This window comes from Haemaphysalis longicornis, unplaced genomic scaffold (assembly GCF_048455015.1).
Source record: "Haemaphysalis longicornis isolate Haplotype H1 unplaced genomic scaffold, Haemaphysalis longicornis Haplotype H1 scaffold_5, whole genome shotgun sequence".
Taxonomy (NCBI): Eukaryota; Metazoa; Arthropoda; class Arachnida; order Ixodida; family Ixodidae; genus Haemaphysalis; species Haemaphysalis longicornis.
The window spans coordinates 5,622,580-5,639,205 of NW_027526385.1; the positions used below are offsets into that span (position 1 = coordinate 5,622,580).

A 16,626-nucleotide genomic window follows, 5' to 3' on the forward strand; every position below is an offset into this window, starting at 1 on the left:
ATGCCCATTTCCTAGCTCTAATCAACACTGACGGCCTGTTCAGGATATCCTTTGGAGCATTTCACAGCATTTGCATAATGGCCAGCGTGTTGCTTGGCAGTTAGCTGTCCACTATTTTGATACGCACACTTAATTCTAGCACAAATATTTTATCATGCAATTTGGGGTTACAACTCTGTCACGTTAAAAAAAAAAAAAAGAGCAGTCCCGCAGCAACAACAGAAATTGCTCGGGCACACAAGTCAGCTTGCGTCCTCTGAATGCGAATGCATGATAGCTCCGGCTGGCAATACCTATCAAATATTTTGCTGGTCTAGACCGCAGATGTCATGAAGCCACCATGATATATTGGTACCAAACCTGAAAGAAAAAGCAGAGCTGAACCCGCAAGAGCACAAAACCACGACATATAAAGCACACCTGCCACTGCAAGCCCATAACGCCATCGGTGGATGCATGCTTGCCGTCTCTCACTTGACTGGCTACAATTGGCAGAAACAATTCTCGGTCAAAACAAATGCACCAGCACTAGTCTTTGGCACCGTGAAGGCTCAGCTATGACCTTGTGCATGCGTGATATTTAACTTCTTTTCATTTTCTCCAACCTCGGCCTGTGGCCCCGATTGACCTGAGGAATCTCTCTTCGCAAAGCACATGTTCTAAGCTGCTGTTTGAAAAAAAAAAAAAAAAAGAAAGAAAGCTGAAATTTACTAACTTTGAATTTTTTTTTTTGCAAGCCATAATACAGCCACAAACATTAGTGAATAATCTCCAGAGTTCCCCGAGAGAAATTCTGCTGGCAGTTTCAGACTGGGCTGTGGATTGTTTCTGGCCAGAGGACCTGCTTTTTTTTACCTGATTTCACCACTGCGCGCACACACAGAAGAGTGTTTCTGCATGCACGTGCCTAAACCATACCACCATCTGCACTAACACTCTGTGGCCTTGACTGTTATTTGGAATGAGGATTCAGCTCTTCAGTCCACAATGCACGATGAAAACAATGAAACAAGGTTTAGAAGGAAGCAATGCTGGCAGTGGGAGCAAGAATGCCCTCTGCCTCGAACACCTCAGTCCACCTTTATTCATCGGTGCTGATTCGGCGCAGACACCCAGTCTTGTCGGTGCCACAAGTATGAAGCTACTGCTCTAGTGTAGAGTCCTCGACATTGTACAGCTGCAGGCTCTCCTGCAGTGCTCGTTTGTGACGTCAAATCACACACACAAGTCACCACATGCATGGAGCTGCTCTTTCACAACACCAGGGGGGTCACACAAAGTCGGGCATGCTGGCCATGGTCCGGAAGCCTTCACGGACCATGGCAGCTGCCCATGTCTCATCGACAGACTCCAGCCTGGCCACCTCTTCCACCAGCTTGGGATGGCGATGGACTTGCTCCATGGCCAAGGCACAGTGCCTAGAAGCATGGAAAGACAAAAGGGGAAAGGGTGGAGTTTAAATTCCGTAGCGTTACTAAGCTCACCGAGTCATTTTCCGTGGGCGCTAGCCATGTGCTATCAACTGCGCTCACCCAATGTCCACGGAACTGTGCAATGGTGCCAACCGGAAACTAGAATGGCGGGAGCGAGATACACTCGCTGCTCAGCTGAAGCTGAAATCGGGTGCAGTGACAACAGGAGTGCGGAGAGGAGGACAATGATAGCACAGGCATGGCGGAGATGAAAGAAAGGATGTGCGATTTCAGCAAGCGCTGCGACTACGCAGTAAGGTGCAAATTTGTATTGCACAAGAGAACATTAGAGAATCAGTTAAGCTGGCTTACGCTTGACTAGTTGCAGGAGGGTGCTGTGGTCCTCCAGTGTCAGCACCACTAGGGAGTGAAAACGCGCTCGTTAGGCGAGCGTGCGATCTCCCGCTGCTCTGAGGAGTGCTATTTCTGCAGCACACATGCTGAATTTCTCGCGTTGGAACGAGAGCTGGGCAAAATTTTTTCTCGTCTTATGAAAGCATATGCTCTAGTACCTGTCGGCAAGTTCGGCTCAAATATAGAGTCGCTACTGAGGTAATTTTTGCCAGCGCTTCTCTTGTCATCTGCTAGAGCCAGGTTATCTGGTAGGCGCATCGGTCGACTAGCCAACTGCCCCGCGTTTTCACACGATGAAACGTGTTGTGGGGCGGTTTGTCTGCTCCGATAACCTTCCACTTTTCACATGCTGCCATTTGATAGGCAACGGGACAGCTGTTCAATTAGCCACAAGGTATTTTTATTTCGTTGCTCTGTGGCACTTTTTTTACGTGTTCACACTCAAGACTTCGATTCTGACCACTGAAGTAGTCAGGTGCCTGATATGCGAGATACCTTTAAAAAGCGCATGCCATTTAAGGGCTCTCACTGAAAATCCACACATCCACTTTGCTGGTTTTTCAAGAAATTTCTGCTCACCAACATTCACACCTGACTGCGGGAAAATTTTCGTTGCTATATAAAAGCTGCATTGACATAGTTTGTAGTAACCATAAATAGGCTGTGTTTAATATAAAATATTTTAAAATGCAACAGCACCCAACCGCATTACCTAACAACTTCATTACCAGTTCTTTTGCTACACGGGAGATCCTTCTTACATACCGATGTGCCCAAAGCAGCATGCAAAGGAGGGGATGTGCCTTAGCTTTCATATACTACTTAGAATTTGAACAGATGGAAGAGGGACAGTGCAAGTGCAGCAACAAAAGCAAAGATGTGCCACCTTGCGTTACCCTTTGAACCGCAGCGATCCATGGCTGTTACCTCTCTTTGAGGTACCATTATCCACAAAATCTGCAGAATTTTATGGGTGAATGTTTCTTCTGCACCTTCTTGCTACTGCTGCGTGGCCGACCATGCACAAATTGAGGATTAGCCTTGGCTTCATGTTTTACCACCTTAGACTGCGAAATGACTGCATGCATCATGTCTAATAACGGGCTTTTCAGCATTCCCAAGTCGAAACAGATGCCCGCTAAACTGGCAGGACGCTTCTGACAATCGCACACGGATAGCACCTGCACAGCTACTTGTCCTGACCAAGCACCGTTTGCCGCACCCTACGCCTGAGTTCGAAGAATGCCACTGTTTGCATCCATGACAGCCGCTTCACAAGAAAGAACAGGCGCTGGGCTTGCATGGCAAATTTGAGATTCTCTTTTCTTCAGTAACTAAACTCAACGGCCCTTCTAGCACTAAGCACCAATGTTGCTCAGATCTACAAAGAAAGGACTGCCATTTTTAAGTGAAACACCTAACCGGCAAAATCTCCACGACTCCCACCGACAAAGAGGGCACGTACCTGTCTCGCCGGACACCCCTGACGAAGTCGGCGGCAGCCATCACCAACCCCTGGTTGCGGCACATCACGTTCCACACCCGAAACCAGTAGACCTCCGCTGTCTTGTCCACCGACCCCATGTCGACACTGAGCAGGGCGTAGTTGTTTCTGATGCCCAGGGACAGCCTTTGGAGGAAGGCATGCTCCGCGTATGGGTTCTGGTCGACCTCAAACTTGACCCTGCTGATGTTCTTGCTGCTGTTGATTGCTTCGGCCAGGGGCTTGGCGAAACTGGTGAAGTGCGACCTGACTTGGTCCACCCGAATGCACACCTTCGTCAAGCTGCCCTTGGCTATAGTGTCTTCTAAGCCACTTAGGGAACCTTCCCACGGAGCGCCAATCCTCAGTGTCTTCAGCGTACGAGTGTCTCGCAAGAAGGTGGTGAACGCCGAGGAGAATTCACGCCCACCTTTAATGTCACCAAGCTCAAGCTGTAGCGATTTTATGTGGCCGAGTGATGGCAGATGCTTTAAAAATTCACAGACTGCATCGCTATTACGATCATCGGCATACACAACAGCTTCTGAAAACGCCTTGCAGTCAAAGATCTTTTCAGGGCGGTCAACCATGAGTGAAGCTTTGAAGGAAACCTTCTCTTCTGCGTCAGTTTCTTCCAACGCCGCACTAACGTCCAGAACTAGAGGAGTACTCCCATCACGTGCTTCGATGGTCAACGTCTTGAGGCTGTCCTTGGTTGGCAATGCCTCGAAGAGTGCTTTCCACTGCTGGACATTCCAGAACTCGATGGGCAGAGACACCTGCTCTAACGTGTCATTTTGCACAAGAGCCTTGTGCAAGCGGCCAAAGTCAGACTTAGTCGGGGGATCTTCTACCTTCAAATCCGAACGGTACCCATGTTTGCAGGACACTGCGAAGCTTCGCAGGACCCTGTTTTTGGCGAAAATCTCGACCATCAGTCGGATGGCGGCTCGATCAACTGGGAGACCCTTAAAGCTGGCACTAACTACACTCTTGTTCTCCACCAGGCCTTCAAGAATCCACTGCAGGCAAGTGTATACTTTGCGGTCTGCCGCAAAGCTCAGAGTCTTCAGCGAGGCGGTGTTCTTCAGGAACTCTGCAAACAGCGCCCGTGCAGCGGGTGTGGCCTTGGCAACGGTGGAATCGGGCAATGCGAGCTCTTCCAAAAAGCGGTTCTCTCCTAGTGCTCTGAAGAAGTCCTCAACACTGGGACCTTTGAGGGGCATGCCCGAAATCCGGAGAACTGTCAGTGACGTTGAAGTGCGCAACAAGTGGGCCAGCTTGGACACTAGCGATTCTGTAGGCTTCAGGTAGCCTGTGCACTGAAGCTCTCGCAGGTGGGTCATGGAGCGTATGTCAGGTGCTTGGTCTTCGCGGGCACTGCAACCACCAAACGAGAGTTTCAAACTCCTCACGTGCAAATTTCCTTGAAGGGCATCACAAACCAGATGGCTATACGGCTCCAAGTGAGGAACGTCGACCTCGACGCACAATATACAGCGGTGCGTCTTCAGCAACCAGTACACAAGGGTATAGATTTGGTGATGCCGCTGTTCCGAGGGGTACTCCATTAGGGTAGTCTCGCAAAAGAACACCAGAGAAAGGTTCCCGTAAGCTCCCGTCATCTCTCGCAGCTGCAGTGAAACCTGGCACAGGAACTCGTTCCAGGCTGACAAGTGGTCGAAGATCTGACATACTCTGCCTTCTGCAGCAGTGCAAGGTAGCTGGCAGTCCAGAGTGGCTCCAGTGAAGTGGCCTTTTAGACGCTTCAGAACGGCCAGCGAAACCAGTTCTCCAGGCTTGCCACTCTTTGGCGCCTCGGAATCTTCTTCCGTAGGGCTGTCGTTATCCATGGGGCCCTCTTCAACCTTCTCATTGCCTTCAGAGTCCTCCTCTGGGCTATCAAAGTCCCTGAAGTCCTCGTCGTCAGGGCTCTCAAGATCTGCAGAGTCTGGTGAAAAGCTAGGGGCGCTTGCGGGATTGTCGAAGTCCTTTTCGGGGTCCTCGGAATCCGCAGAGTCCTCTGTAAGAGAAGCAGGCATGATGCATGCATTTAAAGACTGGAAAATCAAAACAGCCTGTCAGTGACATCAGCCCTTCTAGCAAAACCATTCCTGCTCTCTAAAGTAATTAACTGGGTCTTCAAAAGTGGATTACAGCTAGCCCAAACCTGCATGCTGGGCATTTGCCATGCATGTCAAAGTACACATATTATGCAAGTACATATGCGCGTCTGTATGTGCATCACTCGCGTCGACGTGAGCAGAAACTTGTAAGAACGATATTTATCACCATTTGAACACTGAGACACAAACAATTCTGCTTGCCCTGCTCCACACAAAACAGACTGCACTTTCCACCGTCTCATCCAACATACCCTGCAGGTGCTCCAGTGAGTGCATAAGCGTGGCCACCGTCTCCAATCCTTTGCAACCTTGTCGCGTGCTACATTTCTGCACCCCACTTGGCTCCCGTAGCCTATATTGGGTGCTTACTAAAGTTGCCAAGCATGATGCGTGCACTACACAAGACATAATCCGTACTTTGTTATTTCCAGTAAAAACAATAAGCGTTAGGTTAATGAGAGGGCAGGAAAAAAACCCAGTGAGTAGAATGAGAATTCACTATTGGCAGTTCCACAACAGTACTTCATCCAACTGTTCCCCTAAGCATCTTTACTGCAGCTTACTATTCACACGTTGTACACCCACTGCTCCTAGCCAGCTCGCATCTGGAACATTACAAATGAATGAGTCGAAGAGAGGAGGGAAGGTGGTTTACGAAACTGCACAGTTAGGTGTAAGTTTAAACGTACCCTTGCACGGTGCATGCCTGCTTTGGGGAGCCCCACCCAATAGGGCAAACCACCAAACCGGCGGGATCAAAGCAGGCAGGAGAGGGATACGCACCTTCTTTGAATGCGCCCCAGTTCGCCAGCAGCCGAGCCATTAGTTCGCTGAATGCCATCGCCTGGTGGGGACCAGGCAGCGCCCTGGGCTGTGCCCCTGGCCGCTCCTCTGGGGCCAAGCTGCACACACGGCGCAAGGGGCCGTTGGCAACACTGCAGAACCTACACAGGTGGCTAGGAAGCACCCACAGCAAACTTCGCTGCATCTCGAATGATAGTGACGAGGGGACTGCTTCTGGCCCAGCAGGGCTCCTCTGGATAAGCGACACGCCTTTTTGGATCAACCAGCCCAAGGGGGAAATTCAGTCGGCTGCCTGTCCCCCTCCACATGCCTCATGAAACGTGAGAAGTGACTGGCGTCATCAGCACGAATGCTGTACTCGGGTACAACTTAAGAACGGAAGTTGCCTCTGTGCCTAATCACAGCAGCCGGATGTTACTCCACATGGCACAAGTAGGGCGTTACTGGGAAGGTTTCGAACGTGGCACTAGCCGTTTCCTTGACTTTTCGGACTTAACATGCTTATAAACTACTGCAGCGACAAGCAACCTACGTGAGAAAGGGCAGACGATATTGCGCGTTCATAGCAACCTGCTTTCGAAATGCACGCCCGTCGACATCCTGGTATGTTGCTTAGGTGGAGTGACACCGTGCACGAGCTATTGCCATTCTTAACTTTCTCCTGAGTATACCAAAATGGCCGTCCCCACAAACGGAGAGTCGGGAAGAAGTGCGACAAACAGCAGAAGGCTTTCCGCTCTGCACGTTCCAGCTGCACAGCATAGCATGCACACACTTGAGAAAGGCCCGACTCCCACAGCCCTGTGCCATCTTCTGGCAATGAGAGGGAGGGGTGGAAAAGCCGCACCTGGCAGGACCGTTCCTCCTCGTGCACCGTGGTCGTTTGGGTGCCTTGCGCTGGCTGCCGGATGCGGAGGCCCCTCCTGCACCTGCATGGAGGACAGAGCACAGTGACCCAAGACACTCTCTTCATTCACAGGGACACAGACAGATGAATTAGAAGCACCCGAAGCTACACATGAAGCAACTACCTGTGTGCACCAAGACTTCAAACTCATTTGAAGAGTTTCATGCTCAGCCAGATTGTGGGAATCACCGCGTGACAGAAAACTCCCCCGTAGGCACTGGCGCTCGAAGAAACTGCCACATGCACCCGATGCAGCGATATGAATGTGGCGATGAGAACACTGGCAGGGCAGTTTTAAGATTCATGTGCAACGGAACTGTTTGTACTCAATACAATGTGCTTAGGTTAAGTGGCTGTGACAGAAGAAAGGTAGTCTGGAATGTCTTTGGACACAAAAAGACCTTTTGCAGCTTTCTAGCTAAAAATAAGTAGAAACAATACCACCTTTAATCATGTAACTACACTACTTATAAAGAGCCCATGCAGACAAAGTACAAATTTGTTTTATACAAAAGATTGGGTGTTTTATACTGCCTCCAGCGCTTGTCCAGGAGCAAACGATGCTTTATTCACTGAGAAATTTGTCAAGTTAATCTAAAATTTTGATTCTCACGCCAAATCATGTTTCGTGACGCCTACCATGACGGAACAAGGAGGGGTCTTCAAGCAAACTTCAAGTGTGCTGTTTAGACTGCATTAGTCCTCCTAGATGGCGCCACCATACTGCACCAGGCTGTTCTCTGCCTTTGCGTTTGATCATAATTGTACTTGGCTTGTTTTTTTTTTTTTTTTTTTACGGTAGGTAGTGATCGTTTCGGAAAACGTTGGGTGTGTTCTACAAATAGGGTCACGTAAGAAAACGTTGCTCACGCCAATCGGCCAGTGTCGTCTGAAACAAATTTGAAAGTGCCGCACTGCTGAGCAGCTAAAACAAGCATAGTGCATGCAATACCAACAGCAGTACGCATCAGTACTTGTATGTTTAGATGCACTTCGGAACTTCCACTGTTATTTCCCCCATTCTTACTGCTACAAAATGAATATGCATTACACTTCAGCAAGAATCGCCCGTTCTGCAAGCTTATAAGCCCTGCTGAACTTGCATTTGCTTTTGCCGGCCTCACCCAATCGCATGGCAGTGCATATTACGTACCATATTCTACTGCGAGAAATGAACTAGTGAGTCGGGTGACCGTTCCCTCTTTCCCTAATTATATAGCTTATCTGCGCGAAGTTTGCATTAAAAGTGGTGTCAGTAATATTCTAACGAGGCAATCTTTCAAATTAACCAAACCTGTGTTGCGTCTGCACGGCCCCTTTAAGAAAAATCATCTTTACTGCTATACCAGGAAGTTAATCTCGTTTCAGAGCTAAAGCAAAGCAGTTAAAAATGGCCATAATAGACTCTTTGCAGGAAGGTGGGCCACACTGAGGATTCAGCGGTGGCAACACTGGTCCTTAACGCAATGACGCCATGATAAAAGAAGCGTCGCACCGGAACGCGTTTTCGTCCGTCGCTTCTCCATTCTGCAGCCTCATAAAAAGATATTTTTGGTTGCTTTGTATACGCTGCTAGTGCTCTTGTAGCATTATAAGGCACGATGGCCACGCACTGCTGCGTACCTCTTTGCAAGTGCTACGTTTACGGGCAGTGATGCTGGGCGAAAGGTACGTACGACGCACACCTTCCGAGTCTCCCGACTTAATTTGGCAGTCTCGAGGGCAATGCGTCTTTTTTATACACTATCTTGACAGCTTTGTTCCACATTCCAGTCAGGACTGCCACCCTTATTAGCCCCAAACATTTAGGCAGCAGAGTTGTTTCGGTGCAGGCGAATTCGAGCCTGCATTCGTGCTTCCCTCTGCCGACGCTGATGGGTGTTTCGACATCTGTGAACCAGAAACACGCTTGTCTTGTTTTTGTGGTACAGCTTCACGTGCGGCTCATGACTGTTGAAGCTTTAACATGAACATTAAGGCAGGACAGTTGTGTCGGTGCAGCCAAATATTCAAGCTTGCAGGCGTGCTTGTTTTGACTATTCAGTGGCAGATCGGAAATGCGGTCTAGGACTTTATTTTTTGTCTTTACATTATGCGAATTTCGTTCTCGCGGTTTTAGCGGTGCATTCCGCGCAGCGATCACGCCAAACTCAAACTGAATTAGAATACTGCTTTCTACAAATCTCTATGCAAGCTTCCCCCTGATGCAATGCACGAATTGTACTGCTTATGTGGTACATGTGAAAGATTCACGCCATTTATAACTTGCATAGCTTATTTGCATGTGCCCTATCAAGTGTTTGTGACTGACATACGAACAAAAGAAGGATGGACAGCAGCAACCAAGAGAGACGAGGAACAGTATTTTACTGTCTGCAAGGCAGCAAAAGTTGGTTCACCTTATATGTAAAACCGCACATTTGGAGGGGACAGGGAAAAGAAGAGACAGGACGAGCACAGACACTCTGCGCTCATCCTGTCTCTTCTTTTCCCTGTCACGTCCGAATGCACAGTTTTACATATAAGATGAAGAACCAACTAGCCCAACATGCTTTACTGAGCTTTGTTCGGCACATTTCGTGGAGACAAGAGCAGTGTTTTTATTTAGGCGTTCGTCCTTTCCGCAAGTGGTTTAGAAATTTTGAACTGTCACAACGTGAGCGCTCAGCAAAGAACGGACCCCTCACAGCCTGTCCATAGTGGCCAGCCGCCACTAGATAGGGCAAGGGCACGGTAAGGCTATTCGTTTTTCGTAACAAATCCTGCATTCGCTTGCTGCTATTCGTCATCCGAGACGAAGGTATTCCACGCTGCAATTGTAGGATTTTGTAGGGTCTGTCAGCCGACTACCTGGATCGTCGAAAATCCAAAACATGCTGCTTGTCAAACAAAGGAAGAGTAGCAAGGGTATTTTCTCACCAAGTTATAAAACAACTTCACGACAAGCACATGCCATCATTACGCCGCAGCAGATGTTAGTTGCTCTGCGTTTGCTGCCACTTCGCTGTTTTTGCTTCCTTTATGGTGGCGGTGCACAGTGTTGCTGGAATGGCTTACTGCTCCACCGCTAACGCTCGGGCCATTGAGAAGTTTAGCTGCCAATTTCTTCGCTTGGCAACACTGGAAACGACCACGGACATAGCGCGGCTTGTGCTACAGCGCCCGCACGTGGATGGAGAAAAAAAAAAAAAAAGCGTGCGTTGTCTGCTCCGTTTCAAACCGATTCTCAATGGTGGTGTCAACAGAGATATTATTAATCGCACTCACATTGGACTTGAGGCATTACTTTGCGTTCGGTGGGGTAGAGTTTGGAATGTCCAACACAAATCACGTCCTTAGCACGGACAAGTACGGCCATCCCGCGGAGCCCGACGTAACCAGAGCTCTTCGATGTAGGCAGTTGCGAAACTCCGCCTCAAAAAACAGCCCGCACCTGGACCCCCCTTGCTTGGATTGTGCGTACCATGGCGCCAATGCGGCCCCTGCATGCAATATCCAAAAAACAAACTAATTATTCAAACTGACAATTTAATGCTAAATTTGGTTTCAAAGTGCATAATTCTTTTTTTTTGTGCTTTCGTAAGTTATTAATTGCTATCTTAACTCCGGTGTTTAGGTTGCGATTGTTTCTGCATCCGCGCATCTGCCTCGACCAATTGGCGCTTGCCCGAGCACTCCGGCACAACATAGGTCCGAATGAAGTACTAAATTTGCAGTTACAGTTTGGCCTACAGCTCATTGTAGCCAAAACTAATCTAGTAGCCGATCAAGCGGCTCTAAATAATCAGTTTCAGCTTGCATAAAGCCGTCGAAGCAACTTATTCATTTTTTGCCGCCAGAAGACCGAAGAGGACGCGCAGTAGACAGTGTGAAAGCGACAGTTGACCCCACGGTCGCATTTTTTTTTACTACTTTTGCTTCGTATGTATATAAAACACTTGCATAGTTGAGCACATTGGGCTCCTTTGGGATAACAAATTTACGTAAGCACTCAAATACCATTTTTCACCCAGGTTGTCGAGCGGCAAAGTTGTATAGTTTATTTTGTCACCAAAACATGGCACCACTGTAAAACAAGATCCAAAGCAGTGGACCAATTGTAGAGCCACTTTTTGATGCATGGGGCCTATGGGGAGTTTCGCAACTCCTATATCAAGTAACTCCGGACGTAACCAGTGACGGTGCACACGCATGGCTGCCTGCATGCGTGGCTCGCCAGTGAATACAAGGTACAGTATTTAAGACCAGGGTGAGAACTCCAGGTATGCTCACAATGCCATTGCAAACACCTGAGTGACCCCCACTCAACTTTGAAAGCAGTCAATGCTTTCAGCCAGTTGCAGTTTTCAAACCGAAATATGACAACTAAATGCCTCCCTCTTGATTCACCACAGGTGATCATAACAATAAAATGCTGATGACGTGCTGTGTAATGACAAATGAAGTGTCCTTTTCAAGGCAGTGGCAAATGACAGCCAGTGTATTTCACTTCTATCCCATACAAGTAGATGTGAAACTGTTTTTGTAAAGGCATTTTTTGAGCTAACCATTAGATGGGTTTACTGCTCTGTAACTGAAGGAATTCTTATCAAACTGATAGGTTTGGGTAGGTATTAAGCAAGCTGCAGCAGGGCAATGCAGTTGCTATTGTTCGGTAAACCTTGTGAACTTTAAGAGGGGCATACTATGCGAGTCATGTAATGGACATGATAAAAAAAAAACAGCTCTATAACACCCAATTTTCAAACATGTTGGCATGAAAGGTGACGAACAGCTCAACGGTAAGGACCTGCCGCGTGGTATTGCACGCAACTCTGACTAAGTGGGTTCAAATATCTCCAAGGAGTTCTTTATCTGCTTTTTCTTCTTTTTTTCACAGAGAAATAAGGGTGTGGGATCCCTTTCCTGGATCGGCAGTACATTAAAGAAGGCACCATAAATTCTGATAAACGTTTTGCTTCACCAACACGCAACAGTGCAGTAAGAAAACAAAATTATGTTCTTTATTCGCCAGTTTCTAGGCATACAAAGCTCCTTTAGCTGTAAAAGGAAATAGTGAGAGAGGACAGAAAAGGTGAAATGCATGTTACAACAAAATGGTTAGCCTTTAGTGTCACTGAAAAGTTGCGACTCATTTTGAGACTTCTATGTGCATGTACAGGCGTCCACAGAATAAATCGGACCAAGCGAGCGGCGCGCGATAGCTATCGGTGCGACATCTTCCGGCCCAGCGCCTGCTGTCGAGATAGCGGAGGGCGCATGCGTGTCCCTCCCTATAGTTTGTGCATGTCTGTTTCCTTGACTGCGACTGCAGCACTCCGTTCCTCTCGAATGCGACGCGCGGCGGCGCCTTGCGCGGCTCGCCTACCGAGCGGGCGTGATGCTTGGCAGCAGCCGGCAGCGTGCGCCATGGGCTGATGCCGCGTAACTGTGCGTTAATCTGAGAATGTTTGTCCGGCGCTCTTTTTATCATTTTAATTCGTCTGTGAATATAACTTCCTTCCACTCGTCCGTTGTCCACCGCTCCACTGCCCGGGCGAACTCCAGCCTTTCCAGCCTCTGGCGGTCCGTCACGCGCGGTTTCTGCGCTGCCACGCAACTCCCGAGTCCCGCCTCCTTCAGTCGTCTTCGAATTGTCTCGCAAGAGACATTCAATGACAGCTCCTGTCGAATCTCTTTTGCAGACAGGAGGGGATCTGCCACAGCGGCTGCGACAATCAGTAGTTCCTGCTCCTCACTGGTGACTTTAGGCCGCCCGCTGTGCTCTGCGTCAATGAGTCTGCCCTGATCATCGCGGTAAGCTTGAATAATGCGGCTTACAGAAGTCCTAGACCTCCCGGTGAGGTGGCAACTTTCCCACTGAGTAGTCCCTTCGATGAAAAGTCGCACGATGTGCCTCCGTTGCTCGATGGGGATGCGGGAAGGCATTCTTCACGAATATGGCCATGCAGTACGAGTTACGTGCTTTATACGCTTCATAGCTATCACTGTCCAAAGGGTGACATGGAAGGAAACGCCTCATTGCTTTTCGATAGCAATTCACTGACACCGACAGCTGTGTATTTCAGTCTATTTTTCCGAAGCGAATAAACTCTTTCCTTCCTATTTTCTTCCCTCCCCCCATCTTTAAACCGCCTCTCATATGCTGCACGGGAAAAACTCGAAATTAAAAAAAAAAGCATCGCTGTTTTTAGTTCTATCAACTGTGTGTTCGTCGCATAACGACCAGCACTGGTTCAGTCATGTGTGAATCTTTATCGCAGCCTTTCTTCAACGCCAGTTCGCGTTTCAGTGAATAAAATGATAAAAAGAGCGCCGAACGAACATTCTCAGATGAACGCACAGTTACGCGGCATCAGTGCATGGCGCACGCTGCCGGCTGCTGACATGCATCACGCCCGGTCGGTAGGCGCGCCGCGCGTCGCATTGGAGAGGATCAAAGTGCTGCAGCCGAAATCAAGGAAACTGACATGCACAAACTCTAGGGAGGGACACGCATGCGCCCTCCGCTATCTCGACAGCAGGCGCTGGGCCGGAAGATGTCGCGCCGATAGTATTCGCGCACCGCTCGCTTGGTCCGGTTTATTCTGTGACCGCCTGTACAGCCTGTCTAAAACTGCTTACCCTGTAATAACAAATTCAACATATTCACTGCATTGTCCTGGCCAGTGATCATCTCAAAACTAGTTAACACAGGTCTGGAAGGTGACTGCCATGTGCTATGCCCTCTTCCCATCCGGATAAGACGAGACTTTAATTTGCAGAGGGGCTTCACTGCAAGTCAGGCAATCGCAAACATACTGGCAACAGCACCCCTCTTTGTGAGCTCACCAAAGGCCACCGGCATGTCTACACGCAACACGTGGTGGCAATGCCTTCTTACCACTGGGCTGCTGATCCATGACGAGGGATCGTGGTCTTTCCCGGAATCCACCACAGCAGTTGGATCTCCTTGCTTAGGACACAGACGTCGTTCTGGATGGGGAGAAAGGAGACACGTCACGGCACATGAGGCAGGGTCATGAAACACAATCTACCAAAGTGCGCGAAATAATAAGCGAGGTGGAAAAGCTGCACTCGGAAAACTTAAGGGGAACATATGATCACAAGTTTCGAACACAGACAGAACCATGCATGTTTCTGATCACACTGCTGGCACACCGGACAAAGGGGTTTCCCGTGTGCTTGTGGACTGCTGGCCTGAATGGAGTGCTGCGTCACGACGCAGCTGAGATTGGCGAGGTGGATTTTCGACCCCAATTGTCGCTACGGGACTGCGAGTGCTGGTACCACAGACATTCACGCTGAAGCACCTTTTTACCAGTGCGCGAAAAGTGCGTCTAGGAACCCTCAGCTTGTAACACCATATTAGCACAGCTTTCGACTCGTACTGACAAATCGCACGACGCACAAATAAGCTCAACTATCCGTCACTTTGGTCGCCGACCTGCTGTAAGACCTCCACATTACAAATGCCTGCAGGCTATCTCTATTCAACCTCAGAACGTAGCACAAAGAAAGCTTCCACGTCAAAGAAAGTTCCGGCCACACAAGAACAAAAACATGCAGCGGTCAAAGGCCCGCGCCATTTGGCAAAATTCAATAATCGTACGCGAAGGCGTTGGAAGTGGCATCAACGCTGGCTTATGGGCAAGCTACGCTGATTTATTACTGCGGCCCAAAACACGCGAACAGCACGAATGACGCCGAAACGTGCGTGGCGTGCTCGTTGCACACCAAAGACAGGCACAGCCCGTACGGAAATTTATACATTTGTATGTTTAAGCGCGCAAGATGATTCTCAAACGTACACAAACAGAATACACGGAACGTGAGTTGTGCCCCCGTTGTCTGTACGCCAATAGTCTTCTTTTAGAGGGGGTTCAAGTAGCAGAAACTTCGAACGGTATAAAAAAGTGCATGTACGAGTTTTGAGTGTCCACACGAGATCATAAGCCGCGATAGTTACAAGAAACTTACCTTACTGTCACACGTCTTTGTTTGACATTACCGCGCAGCATGAGCGCACGTGCGCCGGCCGTGGAGTTCGCAGCGCAACCGCGCAACTTTTGGGTTTTGGCGCGTATTTGCGTATTTTGCTTGCTTTTCCTTAAAAAAAAAAAAAAATCAACTGTGCCCAGCGTTGCCGTTTGTTTGACTAATAACGCGAAACATAAAAATACATTATCTATTCTGAAATAAATGGCATTGTGGCAGACGTAAATAAGTCAACATGAACCAAATAACCATATAAAAGCCTAAAATATAAATTATAACATCTTCTGAAGGGAGTACTAACTCTATGGGGGTCATATTTTTTTCGCTGCTTACCAGCCCACTAATCTTTTTACATTTAACAACGTGTGGGTCCAAGCTCGTTGTTAATTGTCTACTGTACGAATTTTTGGTCTAAGTTTTTTGTCTTGAAATTTGTATATTTACAGGCTCGCTTATTCGTGTCAGTTTCGGTTTCGCTCGTGACGTCACCGTTTTCGTCACACCACTGCCAGTCTGGAGGCGAACGCGGCCGTGACCCGATACGTACGTAGCAGGCAGCGAGCGCCAACCGCGCGTCGGCTACATCCCGGGAGCCCTGACGTCAGCGGTTTGGTGCCAGGGGCAGATAGCGTCATGCTGGCCCGCACTGAGCTTTCTCGTGCGGGCAGATTAAAATGGATTTAAAATATGTTATATTGTCTGTTGAAAACCTGCTATTTTGTGTCAGTACTCCTTCAAAACTGAAGATGGGGGATCAACTGCTGCATAAATGAAAACTAGCAAAGCCAAAAACGAAGCAGTTGCCGCACAGAGCACGCTAATAAGCGCTTTTACAAGGCATGCTGAACGAAAAACTTTTATGAAGCACCTAGTGAAAGAACTGTACAAAAAGCAAGGTGCGCACGATTAAATGTCGATTATAGGTACATGCATTGCACTTAAAAAATTAAGTGTTCTGTAGTTTCCGGCTCAACGCAGAAAGGACATTTAAAGGGGCCATGAAGACAAAATACAAGTTTGGTTCATTGGAAAGACTGCTCTGTCGTGATAACAATGACACCGATTTCATCGCAAGCTTCGGAAAAATAACGGAGATATTAAAGAAAACGCGTGGAGGAGTGGCGACTCGCTAGCCAGTTTCCGGCAACTTTTCTATGACGTCACAGAATCTTGTTTGGGCGATTGACGGCGGCCGAACTGATCAATCGCCAGGACACATGACTGGACGATTGTAGTGGGTGACTAGTTCCATTTGACCGAATCACTTGAATGCTAACGTGCACTTAAGAAACTGAAAATTATGTTTTTAGTGATGGCCCATATGACGTAACTCGTGCCGATAACACGTCACGGTGGCGCGAAATTTGAAAGTTCTTAAGTATTTCTTGTGTTTTTATCGGTTAAAAAACGTTTTTCGTAGCCGGAATTGAGCTGAGTAAGGTACTGAAGCCTAGCTCTTTCAAGTTAACCAAAGTTGTATTT

General features: G+C 48.3%; 1 protein-coding gene across 2 annotated transcripts; it reads right to left on the bottom strand.

The window, feature by feature from the left end:
* Positions 1–4: 4 nt before the first annotated feature.
* On the bottom strand, positions 5–15,806 carry LOC144137837 (uncharacterized). Of its 2 annotated transcripts, XM_077669848.1 has the most exons (6): positions 15,127–15,806; positions 14,030–14,121; positions 7,087–7,168; positions 6,219–6,337; positions 3,292–5,332; positions 5–1,418 (listed from the first exon to the last, which is right to left on the bottom strand). In XM_077669848.1, the coding sequence occupies exons 2-6, from the start codon at positions 14,046–14,048 to the stop codon at positions 1,271–1,273; spliced, it is 2,409 nt and encodes an 802-aa protein (XP_077525974.1). In that variant the 5' UTR covers positions 14,049–14,121; positions 15,127–15,806; the 3' UTR covers positions 5–1,270. The 2 variants fall into 2 exon arrangements, with proteins under 2 accessions (XP_077525974.1, XP_077525976.1); XM_077669850.1 differs by lacking the exons at positions 14,030–14,121; positions 15,127–15,806 and adding an exon at positions 7,786–8,028.
* Between the last annotated feature and the right edge of the window lie 820 nt (positions 15,807–16,626).

What these genes read in the sequence shown, in the direction of transcription:
- LOC144137837 (XM_077669848.1), bottom strand. An exon ending in AGGAGGAACGGTCCTGCCAG is followed by an intron (nt 6,338 to 7,086) that starts GTGCGGCTTTTC and finishes CCGTGTGTGCAG; the next exon opens with CTTGGCCCCAGAGGAGCGGC. An exon ending in CTGGGGCGCATTCAAAGAAG is followed by an intron (nt 5,333 to 6,218) that starts GTGCGTATCCCT and finishes CTTCTCTTACAG; the next exon opens with AGGACTCTGCGGATTCCGAG.